This window comes from Semicossyphus pulcher, unplaced genomic scaffold (assembly GCF_022749685.1).
Source record: "Semicossyphus pulcher isolate SPU_LCO1_2020_fin unplaced genomic scaffold, fSemPul1.0.p SCAF_16, whole genome shotgun sequence".
Lineage (NCBI taxonomy): Eukaryota > Metazoa > Chordata > Actinopteri > Labriformes > Labridae > Semicossyphus > Semicossyphus pulcher.
This window is the reverse complement of record NW_027211670.1, coordinates 11,599,020-11,613,225: the sequence shown is the minus strand read 5'-3', so window position 1 is coordinate 11,613,225 and position 14,206 is coordinate 11,599,020. Positions and strand designations below refer to the sequence as shown.

Below are 14,206 nucleotides of genomic sequence, written 5' to 3'. Positions count from 1 at the left end.
GAGGACGGACCCTTGCTGTTTGACACACACACACACACACACACACACATACACATGCTGCTGTCAGCCATCCCTAAAGGGGAATACTATCTTTATCTCCGTGCTCTTTGCCTCAGCATCAATTATCCCGTGGCAGACGTTGCCTCGTCAGGGATCTTCCAACGTTACCGACGCACCAGTCAGAGGTTTCTCCTCCCTTTCGACATTCTACGTGATCCATTGCTCCTCTAGTTTTCGCTGCTCGTGTGTGCGTTATTGTCTGTTCGCAGTCTCTCTCCTGTCGTCACTTCAAAAGGCTGCTAATGCTCATTTTAGCGGCGGCAGTCCTGCGTGTCAGAGGAGGCGAAGCGGAGTGACAGCTACGCTTAGCCGTGTCTCCCGGGAATACATTTTCACACAGTCGTATGAATGGGAGAGAAAGTAGTGCAAGGTGGAGACTGGAGAGGCAGCAGGTGTTGTCGTGAAGCAAAACAGTGTAGAAGGAGGCTTTACTTATAAAAGAGGAAGAATACACATTTAATTTAAATCCCCAACCTTTCTTTATAAGTTTCTCTCCTTCATATGAAGAAATTTAGTCTTTTTTATTGTGAACTCACAAATATGAAGATGCCTCACCTTCGCCGTCAATCTGTGACTGGAGCTCACCCATGCAGGCATCTCATCCTCCCTTCTTAATTCCCCTCCTCTCTGCCTTCTCATGTCCCTCCTCTCCTCCTCTCTTCTGCTTTCACTCCCTGCCTCGAGTATAGCATAATTGCATTTTCCAGACTGATTTCCATACTAAATATGCATCCTTCCATCTGCGGGGGAGCCAGCAGCCCCGGCTCGACATCGTTCTGGTTATCACCGTGCAACAGGCCCTCCCACCCTCGCTTGTACAGCCACCAGTGTCACAATTACTCACAGTTAGGGTCGTTACCTTCCTGCTAACTCCCAAAAACAACGTATTAGCAAGGGAAAAGGAGCAATCTGCTCTTTACTTCTTCATTATTTGCTAATTTATTTACAATCTTTGTCCTGCCGTATATTTAGCTCATTAGCTTTTACAGCTATTGACCCACAATTCCTTTCCCTGTGCCCCCTGCTGCGGCTACGTATAATGAGTCTACAAGCAGCAGGACCTGCATAATGAACCTGGAACACTGTACTTAAATGGTGGGTTGTGCTGCCTACAGGCCCCCTGCTGAGGTTTCAGCACTCTTCATATAAGGCTGCAATTATGAGGAAGCTGTCCATGAGGGCTGCTGCTGTACATTTACACTGTTTGCGATAGCAGCTGCTGCCCGCATGCCCTCTCTTCTCTTCCTGGATTTAATTTTTAAGTATCGCATCATAACACAAACTCTGATTTAGAGATAATTACTAAGTCAGGCCTCAAAGGAGCCGTGTTGTTTCAGCTACACGGGAGACTTCAGGCATCTGGCGAAGCAGCCGAGTATCAGCCATCTTACCTGTGAAGCTACACGCCCGCTGTCTGTAAGGAAATGCACATATTGACTCTAAAGCATCCCTGCTGCGCGGAGCCGGTCAGACGGTATTTTCAAAGGTAGCTCTGGCGGAAAACGATCCCCCTGTGTTGTTCTGCGCTGACGGCTCTCTGCCTCTCGCCTGTCAAAATAGAAGCATTAGGATAGTTTTCATCCTAAGCCGCTATTAAAGAACTTATCAAGAGCCGGTCCCGCTGGCCTGCAGGCTGCTGCCGAGCTCCTGCTCGCTAAGCAAACCTGGAGTCTGTGATAACACACTCCAACGCACACACTTTCCTTATTTCAATGCCTCTTAACAAAGATTTGCTTTTCAAGGCCAAAATCACTTCAGCGGCCTCTTTTGTTACGATGACTGAGCTGCAATCAACCCTGCTGACGGTCACACTCACCTTCTGTGGAAAAAAAACAACACTTCAGCCTCACATATTCAGCGGCTTCTGTGTCATAAACCTGGCGGCATAAAAGCGATCACCAGTTGTGTGTACATGTATCGAGCAATGACGAGGCTCCATCTGCTCTCATTGTACGAAAATTGAAGCCAAAATACCCCCGAGATGGGCGCCGCCATCTTGTGATGGTGACGTCATTTGGAGCCAGAGCTCCGCAGTAGAGATTGGTGGGTGCAGCCGTTAACCAAAGCACACACTTGAGTTACAGGGAAAAAAACAGCCAGGATCCCGCACATCAGCATATTTAAAAGCAGAACTAATCTGAAAAAGATCGGCTGCAGGAGGCGTATTTGTCAACAGAGCTGTCAATCATCCTTTTGACAGCATCAAATAACTAATTAAAACTCACTGGGACATAAATCAGCATGATAAGAACTAACTATAATGACAGAAACAATGTTTTAGAAACGTGTATTTTTAATTTATAGTTTGACTCATGTCCCATCTGTTAAAATGGAGGAGGCGGGCTTTATGAGCTATACTGCAGCCAGTCAGCAGGGGGCGATAGAGACGCTTTGGCTTCACTTTTAGGGCGCTGTCATGTCGTCCATCTTTTAAACAGTCTGTGGTGGCTTTGGTGTTAATATTTCTATTGCTGCTGTGATTTAACAGAAAGAAATAAAAGCAGATTTATTCTGCACTGGGTGCTGTGACTACCTCCTAATTTGCATTACTTAGAGTAAATTATTGCGAAACCATCTGCATAACGCTTCCTGGCGTCTATCTTTCCTCCCTGTGTCACACAGATGGGGCAGAAAAAGCTGTCAAACATAAATATAAGCTGTCTTTAAAATGCTGATTCATCATTTTTTGGGAGCAACTGAGTCATCTTCATTTTTATTCTGAATAAGTGATTTTGTGTTTTTTGAAGCTCCTGCGTGATGTCCTTCAAGACCTGTGGGTGTCATTGCCCTTTCCCCTCACTATTTGATCATAACAGGAGAATTCCCATAAACCTTTGTGAAATCAGAACTATATAATCGTTGGCTCCTCATCCCGGATGATTAGTCACACTGCTGAGATTATATGAAAAGACACTATCCTCCTTTACTGATGTTTGATCCACTTGGCGTGAAGGAAGTTATGGATGTAATCTCTGTAATGAAAGATTTAGCAGCGGGCAACGATGTGATCTCCTCGTCCTAGTGAAGTGACCTTCAGCTGCTGCAGATACGATTAGTGATACTAAAGTTATCAAGCAGCAAAAGCAAGATGATTTAGCTTTGGTTTGACATGTCGGCACGATGCTTATGTGCTCTTTCAGATGAGAAGAATGATACCATTATACCTGTCCAGTTGATAAAAGTCTAATCATTCCTTTATTTTGAATCCAAACACTGATCTCTTGAGAGTAACACATCCACGTTTTCTTCTTCAGATGAGCAGTAAGCGCTCCAGCAGTTTCCGACGAGCCATCGCCAATGGCCGCCGCACGCTGCAGAGGGAGATCCTGCTGGACGAGACGGGGCTGGGTCTGTACAAACGCTTTGTCCGCTATGTGGCCTACGAGATCCTGCCCTGCGAGACGGACCGGCGCTGGTACTTCCACCAGAACCGCCTGTGTCCCCCGCCTGTCTTCATCGCCATCGTCACCATCGTGCAGGTAATTAGTTAATCACATACATCAATGATTCCTGTCAGAAGCAGCCAATCACATGTAGACTTACTCAGCCTGCATTATCCTGTTTCTACATGGTTATATCTTCCACACTGTAAATGTACTCTTTTCTTCACCTTGTTAAGACACAAACTACTTTAATCTGATCACTTTGCTTACCTTCATCCCCCCCAAACACGCCTGCACCTCTGCACACAGCTGCTTGCCCCGCCCCCTCTCTGTTTCACAGCAGTGAGACGCGTGTGGATGAGGCTTGAAATTCCAAAATGATTGTTACCAAATGACCTTTTACAAGCTTTCAAACAGCAACAGATTTAGGTTTATTTTAAAGGAAAAATATTGCCGCTAAATCAATGAATGTACAGTAGGGACGCACCAGAGGACGTCTCTGTCTGTGTGTGTGTGTGTGTGTGTGTGTGTGTGTGTGTGTGTGTGTGTGTGTGTGTGTGTGTGTGTGTGTGTGTGTGTGTGTGTGTGTGTGTGTGTGTGTGTGTGTGTGTGTGTGTGTGAGTTATTCTGCAGAGCGTGTGTGCGTGGACTCTGCTCGCGACAGCTAGGCCTACAGGAGGGGGAGAGAGTGACGGCAGATTTAAAACTTTTTTGAGCAATCTCAGATTGATAAAGTAATAAAAAATTAAAAGCCAGGTAACGTAGCGTCACGTGTGTCGTATAATAAAGTGTGATTAATCTGCATTCATTTTCTTTTACTGAAGATTTTTTCTGTACTTAATTAATTGAAATTGACGCGTTATTTTGACAACCCTAAAAACAATATGTCACAGAAAAACATTTTAAAAAACTAAAAAACGTTTCACCAAAACAAAATGCATTTTAGAAAACACATCATTTTAATAAATGCATCATTTTACAATAAAAGTTTTAGAAAACAGGAAAAAACACATCTGCCAAACACAACAACACTTCACAAAGGTTACTCACGTTTACTGTAATCTGAAATGTTACTGTGATTTGTTAATTGTCATTAGGGGAAATAATATATTGTATATATACAAAAATATTGTTGTTTTTTTGCAAAATGTCTGTGAAATGTTGTGTATGTTTTGACGTCAGTAGAGTAGATGGACTGTACTTGTAAAGTTTCTTTCGACCACTCAAAGCGCCTTTACACTACATGCCACGTTCTCACACTGATGGCAAAGGCCTAAGTGCCAATCTCCAATCAGTATCTCTACATAATCATACGAGCAGTTTGGGGTTTCGGTGTCTTGCCCAAGGGCACTTCGACATGTGATTGCAGCAGTCAGGGATCGAACCCCCAACCTTCCGATTGAGAGACGACCGACCACTGAGCCCAAGCCTGTACCCTGAGGACGTAGGGTTGTCACAATACCAGAATTTACTATTTATCACAATACTAGAAAAAAAAACCGATACTCGATACCTGTTTGACACCACGGCAACAACAAAAGTGCCGTTAGGTACCAAAAATGTGGTCACGATCATCACGACTTCAGCTGCAGACAAACACAATCCTGCACCTTCCTGCTGGGTTGTGCAGAGGTGTGAGCGAACAATGAGAAATTACCTTTTCTTTTTCGTTTCACCGTTTTGTTTTCATTAATAGAGCTCGCTCTCTTCACTCCCTGTCTATGTCACTCGACCACTGCTCTCTCTCTCTCTCATTTGCAGCAGATTTGGGGTGAAAACTGATTGTAGATGTGTTTTTTCAAAGCTTTGGTAAAAATAAGGAAGATTGTATTGTTTTAAACACGTTGTATCGAAGTATTGAAGACGTTGACAACCTTATTAGGACGTAGTGCCATCTATTGTCTTACACTGATGATGGTCGGACACCAAACTGATCACAGCCTCTTCTCCTGATGCAGCCCTAACACACATTTGTCCTGCTGTATTTTTACATGACTTTCCGCCACTCCTCTAACACTGACTCTAATGCAGTTCTGTTGGCTCAGTCGTTCGCTTCAGACCCTCTGAAAAGATGTTCTGCCTTTGATCACACGCTTTTACTGTGAGCTGGTAACCCATTTGGGAGTCAGGGGCTTAGCGGGTGCATTTAATGCCATCCCTCCGAGCTGAACCCCTCAGCCAGACTGATTTCTGAACTTGGAATCCAGGTCAGTGAGCACCCCGGCCACCACATGGGCGTTAAATGACCTATTATGATGATAAAAAAAGAGAAGCACTAACACAAACGGCCTCACAGACCGTTATGGAACGATGAAAATAACCTACAGCAGCTTAACGAAACTTCAACCTTTTTCGCCTGAAATCATCATAATTCTGAGGAAGAAAGCCAAGTGCTCTCATAATGCCTCCAAATGGCAATGAATGGTCTGTAATGACAATGAGGGAGTGATAATAACGGTTCACATCCATTATAATTCGCAGAGACAATGAGTCATTATTCTATGAAAAGAAATTAATGGAATTGAACCAGATGTGGCGTTTTTCTTTCTGTGGGCTGCGATTGTCTCCACGAGTCTAATAAGCATCAGCTGAGGAAACAGAAAGAGGAGGAAACGTCACGCGTCTTTCATAACGAACAATGGGTTTTGTTTTGCAGCAGTCTGCAGAGAGAGAGAGAGAGAGAGAGAGAAACTGTGTAGCGGGTACGTCAGCAAGAAGTGACGGTGTGCTGTTATTTCTGTGTGTGTTGCAGATTATCGTGTTCATGTGCTACGGCATCATGCTGAACAAGTGGGTGCTGCAGACGTACCAGCCGGACTTCATGAAGAGCCCACTGGTCTACCATCCGGGCCACCGCGCGCAAGTGTGGCGCTTCTTCAGCTACATGTTCATGCATGTTGGGTATGTTCACAAACCTCCTTAAATCAGTTGTTCCCGCAGCATTGGCTCTATTTAATCTGGTTGGTTGTGTTAGATCAGAACATCCTTCTGTCCTCTCTCCTCAGTTTGGAGCAGCTGGGGTTCAACGCTTTACTGCAGCTGATGATCGGCGTTCCTTTGGAGATGGTCCACGGCATCTTACGAATAAGTCTGCTGTACATGGCAGGAGTGCTGGCCGGTGAGTCTCTTCTTAAAAAAAGAGCGAATTATTTTGAAAACCAGTGGCTCCAAAAATGGCTCCATTTTGCCTCTTTCCCTTACCACATTAATACAAGGCAACATGCAAATCTACAATCTGCAAAGACATTAAAATGTAGATGGAGAAAATAACAACGGTGCATTATTATTTGATGATGTGCAAGCTCTACTTTTGAGTGTAACAAACAATTGTACAGTTAGCATGCTGTTAGCATGTTAGCTTGCTTCTTCATTCTAATATTCATATTAGGTCATGGATTGTATATAACAACATAACATATTTTTCACCAGTGTTGTTGCTAATACATTCTTATAATATCAGATATTTATGCTGAAACTTTATCTGAAAAACATTTTTGTGTTGTATGATTGGACTTAGGGTAATGGTGCCATAACAAGAAAATGGACTACAAACATGGCTGCAGTTGTAGCACATAGTTAAGATGCTCGGTTTTAGATAATGTGGTTAATACAATATGGATGAAGGTTATCAAAATGTTCAGTACTTCGATACTTCTCGATGCCACATTTTTTATAACAACACATCTACAGTCAGATTTTCAACCTAAGGCTGCCGTGAGCAAAACAGAGAGCACGGTGGTCGAGTGACATAGGCAGGAAGTGGAGAGAGCGAGCGCCGTTAATGAAAACAAAATGGTGAAACGGAGACATAAGGCACGGTTTTATCATTGTTTCACAGTGGTTACACTCTAAACGACAAGCTAACCCGGCGCCTACACCTCCACACACTACGACCCCACAGGGAGAATTTAGGTTGTCTGCAGCTGAAGTCGCATGCTGCTTTAAATTGTACTGTTAATTATGCTAAGCTACTTCACAGGTATCACAGAGTGAAATATGAAGCTTGAAATTAGCATAACACCCCCCTTTAAAAAGAAGATTATGTTATATTTATTATGATAATATGGACGGTGTTTCCCTTTTTAGTCTATTACACAGGGAAATGCTATCGTTCTGCCACCTTCATCATTTATCACCTGACAGGCCTTTTAATGATATCATACCTGACCCTGAATAACTTAGCATCTCGTCCTCAAGCCGACATCTCGCGTCGCCGGTTTGTTAGCTTTGATAAATCTGACCCGGCTGGTGTCCCCCGACCTCTGAAAAGATCAGAGTCGCCCATCGGAAAGCAGCGCGGTGACTCACGCCGCCCAGAGGTCGGGCTGCGGCACTCAAGCCTTTGTTGACGAGAAACCTCATTAACTTCAAATCGCCGTCCCGAGCCAGTTTGGAGATTGCAAAGTTAAAATCCTCACTGCAGTTTTCTTGCTGTTGATGCATATTTTTGGAAGTCACATCAACGCTCCTGCATAAACCTCTCTTCCCTTTCATCTTCACCGGGAACAATTACTGCCTTGGATCTGGTGAATCTCCCGCTAACTATTATTTGATAAGAGTCGAGAGTCTGATTCTTAGTGAGTTATCTCCATCCTTGTTTAGAAGCGGCGTTTCTTTACCTCCTTTCTATGTCGGTAAACATCAGAAAGTCCTCATTTTGGAATAAAAATTGAATAAAAGCGTCCCAAAACTCTCCGACCCTACACACTCGCACTAGCATCCACACACGCTCTTATCACTCGTGAATTATTGTAGCTTTGATTTACTTTTTGCATGATGACAGAAAGAGGGAGCAAGCGAGAGAGGGAGGGAGCACAGGACTTAAAGGAGAAATAGTGGGAGAGTAATGCGGGCTTTCTGTTCGATGCTGTTTGGAGATTTAAGCTGCAGCCTGATTCCAAACGGACGGTGATATTTGTACCCCAGAGTCAGGAGTGAAACCAAAGCGGGTGTGTGCAACTGTCTGGAATTAACTTTAAATCAAGGTTATATAAAGTTATAAGTTTGTCCAATGAGGAAAAGAGGAAGAAATCAGCTGAAGTCGACGAGGAAGAGCCGAGCTGTCTCATCGTCACAAGATGATGAACGACTCTTAGAAGCACAATAACTTCACCCTCTGATTCTGCAGCTGAAATTGGAGCCGTGCCGTTGTGATTTATTGGAAAGAGGTCCGATAGAAAGCAGAGGGAGAAGTGCGCGTAGACTCTTTGTGTGTGTTTAATTCTCTGTGTTTGGGGTTTTGTAGACTCAGTGAGGGTTAATGACAGTTTTCCGGGGTTAATGACGCTGATGAAGTCTGCTCAGTAGGGAGCAAAGAGACGACACTGCGTCCAGGTGAGAGGTCAGACAAAGCCCCCAACCAGGCTTTGGGCACGGCAGGAGGTCTTCAAAAGACACTTTGTAGTTAAGCTCACTAGTGATGACTCATTGAGATTTTTCATCAGATTTTAGTGTTCATTGTGAAGTCTTAAATCTGCTTTTATAGGACATTTTAAGTTTTAGCTCCTGGTTTGAAGACTAACCATTAGGAGCCTTATTATTAAACCCCAATTAATTTGTGCGAATTGATTTATACAACAGTTGGTTCCGACCAAGTAATCTGATTGGACAAGAGTCATTCTATAGCTGTGTCCCAATCCAGGGGCTGCAGCCCTCGAAGGACGTATTTGACGTCACAGCGGCGCTTCGAAGGCCGTCCCATTTCAGAGGCTCCTTCATATGCGGCAGACAAATGCGTCCTCTGTTTCCCAGGTCATGAAGGATCCAATCGGGTGCATCCTTCACGGCCCAGCATATCCCGAGATTCATTACGCATCAATACAAACGATATGGCGGACTCTTACGCGGCTGAGGAATACACTTTTGGTTTCAGCTCAATCGAATAGCTAGCGATACACGTGCTAGAGATAAACGAAAGTGCCCTTGAAACAAATTATCTTTAAAATAATAGCTTATGTTACCTTAGTTATGCTAGCTAGTTAGCCCGCTAGATACCTGTTGCTAGGCGACAGGAGTGGCTTTTGGTGAAGCAAGGGCAGACCAGATCGTCTCATTTCAGTTCAGCTTTAACGCTCCAAGCAGGCTATGAATGGAGCATCCTCTGTCGACCGCCTCCTTCGAAGGCTGCAGCCCCTAGATTGGGAGGCAGCTCATGAGTGTTGATATAGCGCACAAGATAACTGGGACTTTTCACCCTGTGTATCACTCCACCTCAGCCAGGTGTTCTGAATACTGTTAATTAACATTACAGCAGACCGTGTGTGTCTACATTGATCAAGCTGGTACCTCTGATTGATGATAAATTCACTGGTTGATGATAAATTAAAACAAACAGATGTACATGATAAAAAGCAGCTGATCTGTAGTAACCTGTAGACACAGAGTGCAGAAGAATGTTTGCGTTGCTTGGCAACAAAAGTCCAGTTTAGTTGGTGGAGCAAAAAGTAATCTGTTGTTGATTGTTGCTTTTACTACTATTTGCTGCTTGTGTAACTGTTGTATAAAAGCAGTATCACACTCTGTTAGGCCCCACACTAAGATGACCCTATGGGGCCTAACAACTATTCACCATCTGGCCCAAAAATAACAAAGTAAACACCTTAAAACACTCAAATACATGGGATTTATTAAAGGACAAACATGACCAAAACATTAACTGAAGTCAAGTGAAAATCAACCACAACACAAACTCCCCGCTGAGAGGCAGAACCACAGAAGCCTCCCACTTCAGATCTCATGACTGGGGCTTATAAGCGTCTACGACCAGGTGAACCTCGTTGAGCAATCAGCTGGGAAGAGCTGGGAAGACGCAACAGATGGGGAAAGGGGACAAACAGTACATACTCAAAATGATATTCAGTACATCACTCCTTCTTGAGTGATATTACTTAAATGTTAGAGAAAAATAAATATTTCTTGCTAATCTTTACATCCTGTTGGAGGCTTTTCTTCTATCAAAACCATGAGGTCAACTTTAGTGATTTTAATTTAATATTCTTTGCATCTTTTGTCGTGAAATTAAATTCAGCACACATGTTTATGTCCACATCTGGAAACCCGCTACACATCAACGTGTTTAAATTGTTTTGAAGTTCACAAAGGAAACTAACTGGGTAAAAATGTAGATCATACTTTCCCTCAGTGTTTTTGTAACCTCACTGTCGCCTGTAGATGTAAGAAATTGCCCGGCGCGTTAGATCACTGAGTGAAGTTCTTGTTTTCTTTCCCCATTTAGTCGCCCATGGCTGTCTCATGTTTATATTCATACAGTCTGACTCCAGCTCGCGAGTTCAATCATGTCGGCTGTTTGCTATCAGCTCACACACGCATGTTGCTTGTTATTTTTTGTGCGCCAGCCGAGCTCTCAGGTCGTAGCTGCACTTAGCGGGTGCATTTACGGAGCGAGGTGCTGCAGGTGCTGTGCCTTTATGTTTGGGCCTCAACACACTGAAAGAGTTCCTGCGCCGCGGGGCCGAGTTTCAACACCTAAAGAGGGTTTTTTCTTTTTCTTTTTGAGGATGCATCAAAAGTGTAAAACTCACATGCATGAACCTAAATCTTTACCGCCAGTTTAAAAATCTGAGTCAGTAGCACGTGTTATAAACATGTCTTTAAACCTTGAAAATTAACTTGATTTGGACTCAGTGTCCCTGCTTTTAAGTGCTCTCTGAAAACACAGTGTGACATTGGGACAATGTGTCCTCGGATGAGTGCTGACAATAGGAACAATTCTGTAATTATTTTCTGACAGCGCTGTACAGCCCACCTCGGTCCTTGTCCTTGCTCACTTTGCATCCACTCAGTAATCTTCCCCGGCTCTGCGGCACTAAAAGAGGCACAAGAGCTCCACTTTCACGTTTCCAAATGCGAACAGTCATTATTTCAGACTGTAGTGACGGGATGAATGTAAAATGTCGAGTCATGTTCAGCCCAGCTCCGCTTGTCTCTCCTGGGTCTCCTTCCCTCGAGCGAATGGTTCCTTCGCGAGCTTCAGGACGTCAACAGGTGCCAGAACACCTTGTTTTCCCCTGTGAGAGCCTCGGGGCGTCTACCCCCTCCAACACTTTACTATTCAGACAAAACAAGTCTCCCGGCAGCTTCTTGTGACAGGAAGCTTGAGTCTGCTGTCTCACCGTGTGGCGCTGGTATCAGCATGTGGATGACATACTATATGATGATGCCTGTCAGGGGCGATACATCACCCTATTTAAAGAAGGTTATATCGTATTTCACTATTAGAACTGAGCTCACTCTCCAGCATATGTTACTGTTTGTTCACATCTCTCAGACACACACACACACACACACACACACACACACACACACACACACACACACACACACACACACACAGACACACACCTCTGCTTTACGTGTCCCTCCTCTTTCTGTTTCTCTCAACCTGTATGTGTTCACTCTGTTTGCATCGATCATGAGCTGTACGTTTTACAAAGACGCCAAAATTACACGACTCGCAGTTAAAAATTTTCACCCGTGATTTCACTTTCACCGCACTCATGTCTGGAAGTGCTCGCTGAGCAAGTGGTCGAGAAGTAAGTGGGAGAGAGTGGCGCTGCATGTGAGCAGAGCAGAGAGAAAGCTTGGGAGTGAAGGTGCCAGTTAGAGATAGACAGATATGGTTTTTTCAGGGCCGATACCGATACCGATTATTAGTAGTCAAGGAGGCCGATAACCGATATTTGGAGCCGATATTCATTTGCAGTAAAAGCGAAAATATTGGAGTCAAAACTTTGAATAATACAAACTCCAACACTTAACTTTGTTTAAATGCCTTTAAGCATATGTTTATTAAACAAACAAACAAAAAGCGCAGGGAGTTCCCAGGGTCAGCAGCATCTCTTATAAAGTTCACTGAAAATTTAAATAAATAAATTAATAACTTCCTGAAGTTTTATAAAGTAAATAAAACAAAGTTAAATAAAGTTTGCAAAGAAATGAACTCTTACCGGCCGTCGGATTAAAAATAAATAAATAAATAAATAAATTTTAAAAAAAGGCCGATGCCGATATCGGCACCGATAATCGGCCCGGCCGGTCTATCCCTAGTGCCAGTCTGACAGTAGGCTTAAATTTAACATCGGGGCTACGTTTGAAACCAGAACGTGGCGCCCAAGGAGACCGCCTTAATCGCCTATGCCTTGAGCCGGCCCTGGTTTGACCCATGTCTCCATTAACATGGAGGAGGTCGGGCTTTATGACCTATACTGCAGCCGGACAGCAGGGGGCGATAGAGATGATTTGGCTCACTTTAGGGAGCTGTCATGTCATCCATCTTTTTATACAGTCTACGTATCGTGGCTTTGATGTTAATATTTCTATTGCTGCTGAGATAGAAAGAAATAATTGCAGATGTACTCTGGACTCAGTTCTGTGACGACCTCCTAATTTGCATCAGTTGGAGTTTATTATTGCAAAACCATCTGCATAACGCTTTCTTTCCTCCCTGTGTCACACAGATGGGACAGAATATCCACATAACACTGACTTACAAGAAGTAGTCCCCTCTCTCTCTGTGTGTGTGTTTCTCTGACGGGCATGTATGGAGGCGCTGCTCGCAACAGGTAGCCTCGGGCAGCGCGAGGGGAGGATTTTTAGCAATCAGTCAATCGTGGACAGATAAAATAAGAAACATGATAGAATTAGTCGGCAAATATATTTGGGCGGCTGTTGATACACCGGAGTGGCACGCCCAGGTATAGCAATGACAGAACGTGACAGGGTGATGGTGTTAAAATCAATGTACCGCTCACCCCTCTGTGTGTCATGTGTGTCCCTACTTTTGGCTCCTCTGTGTCATCCAACTCTTTCTTTATAAGCTGCTGCAGAAAAATCTGTTTTTCCAGAATCTCATAATTGCATTTGTCCTGCTTTATTTCTTTTAGTTTGCTTTAATGGGGACGCGGACACATGCTCAGAATATTCACCGAGCCGAATAACGCCGCAAATCACAGCATTTAATTTGCAGCGCGTGTCTCCAGAGGCACCTTTATAAAAACAAATATGAGCGCGCTGCGATAAAAAAATGCAATAAAAACACAATAAAATACAAATATACCAAGCAGACAACAGACAGAAGACAAGACTGATAATAAAAGTAATGACCCAATTATATAATAATAAAACACTAACAGGGGCCATCATGCATAATGAGTGCGTTCTCTTCTCAAACTTGACACACTCTGCTGCTAATTAGGGCCGTAACTGATGTTTTCTCTCATTATTGATTCATCTCACAATTTTTATGGTCTCATTTGAGCTGGAACAGAAAATATTCTTTTGCAGTGTTTAATTTTGTATCTCTACTTCTACTCACGTAAATCATTGGAGTACTTCTCAGCCAGATGAATCGGAGTTAAAACGACGACTTCTTTATACACCTGAGTAGCTGAAATGAAAACCCTGAGAGGTTCCACCGTGTAACTAAGAACATTAACGGCCCGTGTATCGCCTCCCTCGCTTATTGAGCCTCTGATGTAAATTATGGAGGAAGATTTACTCCTCCTTGTGTCCAGGACGCTGTTAACAAACAACACAATCTACTGTTTTTGCTGTAATGAGCTGGCAGGCCGGTGTTAGTGCAGAGCAGGGGCAGGCTTTTGGCCTGTTGGGAAATTGTAATGGAAATGTGATAAATGAGTGCGTGTCGGTGTAACCTCATTGTTGCAGGCTAGTTGATGTTGTCATTACTTAAAGCGGCATGTAATGTTTAGTCCTTTTGGAGCTGATGGACGTTGTTGTGATGT

General features: G+C 43.7%; 1 protein-coding gene across 4 annotated transcripts in view; it reads left to right on the top strand.

The window, feature by feature from the left end:
• rhbdl1 (rhomboid, veinlet-like 1 (Drosophila)) overlaps window positions 1-14,206 on the top strand; it is a 47,604-nt gene that overhangs the window by 16,247 nt on the left and 17,151 nt on the right. For 3 of the 4 annotated variants that reach the window (XM_069664942.1, XM_069664944.1, XM_069664943.1), the window contains 3 exons: window positions 3,315-3,539; window positions 6,196-6,344; window positions 6,449-6,561. In XM_069664942.1, coding sequence (XP_069521043.1) covers window positions 3,315-3,539; window positions 6,196-6,344; window positions 6,449-6,561 — 487 coding nt within the window. The remainder of the gene's footprint in view (window positions 1-3,314; window positions 3,540-6,195; window positions 6,345-6,448; window positions 6,562-14,206) is intronic. The other variant, XM_069664945.1, reaches the window with a different exon arrangement.